The sequence below is a fragment of the Volvox carteri genome, assembly GCF_000143455.1.
Source record: "Volvox carteri f. nagariensis unplaced genomic scaffold VOLCAscaffold_9, whole genome shotgun sequence".
In the NCBI taxonomy this organism is placed as follows: Eukaryota; Viridiplantae; Chlorophyta; class Chlorophyceae; order Chlamydomonadales; family Volvocaceae; genus Volvox; species Volvox carteri.
Window position 1 is genome coordinate 1916127 of NW_003307552.1, and position 795 is coordinate 1916921.

Consider the following 795-nt stretch of genomic DNA (forward strand, 5'->3'; position numbering starts at 1 on the left):
GGGTGAGCTTGATAACGGGAGGAGGGAAGGGAGGGAGGGAGGGAGGGCGAGAAGGGGAGGGGAGGGGTGTAAGACGAACCGCGAGCGGGTGAAGCTGATACCAGACGGGGACGGGGGGAAAAGACGAACCACGAACGCTTTTGAACGAAGGGGGGGACTGTCTTTGGGGCAGGAGAGGGAACAAAAAGAGAGGAGGGAGATGGGGAAAGGGAAGGGGGTTGAGGTGGGGAAGTGTGTAGCGAGAAAGGAGGGTGAGGGCGGGTGAGAGGCTCGAGGGGCGCAGTGGGCGGGTTATTACAGTGTGCCTAGACAGGACGTTGCCAGTGCAGCTCCTGTACGTGTGGTTGAGGTGCCGTGATGTCGCCCCTCGCATGCCGCCTGGCTGGCGCCGTGTCCTTCCGTTGCCCGCTCGCGCACTGCAGGCTTCGAATGTTGGTGGCGACATTCCGCACACTCGGGCTCTCAGGTCCACCATCACCACCACCACCACCATCATGGTAAGTCGCCGCCGCCGATGCAACGAAGCTCGTCGCTAGCGTCGCAGCTAGGAGGTGGCGGCGGTGGTGGTGGTGGCGGCGGCGGCAGCGGCGCATCCGCCGGCGGCGGCGGTGGTACTGCCGCTGCCGCGGCGGCCGACGCGGTGCTTTGCGGCTTAGAGGCAGGGGCGTGTTTTGGCTTCTCTGCGGCGGCGTGTCGTACCGGTGAGTAACCATGACGTGCCGTACAAAACCAAAGCGGCGCGGCGTGTGCGCGTCATGGAGCTTTCTGGTGTGGGTGGGAAGGGGGGCAGGGAAG

At 65.0% G+C, this 795-nt stretch overlaps 1 protein-coding gene across 1 annotated transcript in view; it reads left to right on the forward strand.

The window, feature by feature from the left end:
* The window catches only part of VOLCADRAFT_103848 (uncharacterized protein), a gene marked incomplete at its 3' end in the record, with an annotated part of 6188 nt that overhangs the window by 4279 nt on the left and 1114 nt on the right, over positions 1–795 (forward strand). Inside the window, exons 4-5 of the mRNA XM_002948189.1 lie at positions 423–497; positions 545–701. Coding sequence (XP_002948235.1) covers positions 423–497; positions 545–701 — 232 coding nt within the window. The remainder of the gene's footprint in view (positions 1–422; positions 498–544; positions 702–795) is intronic.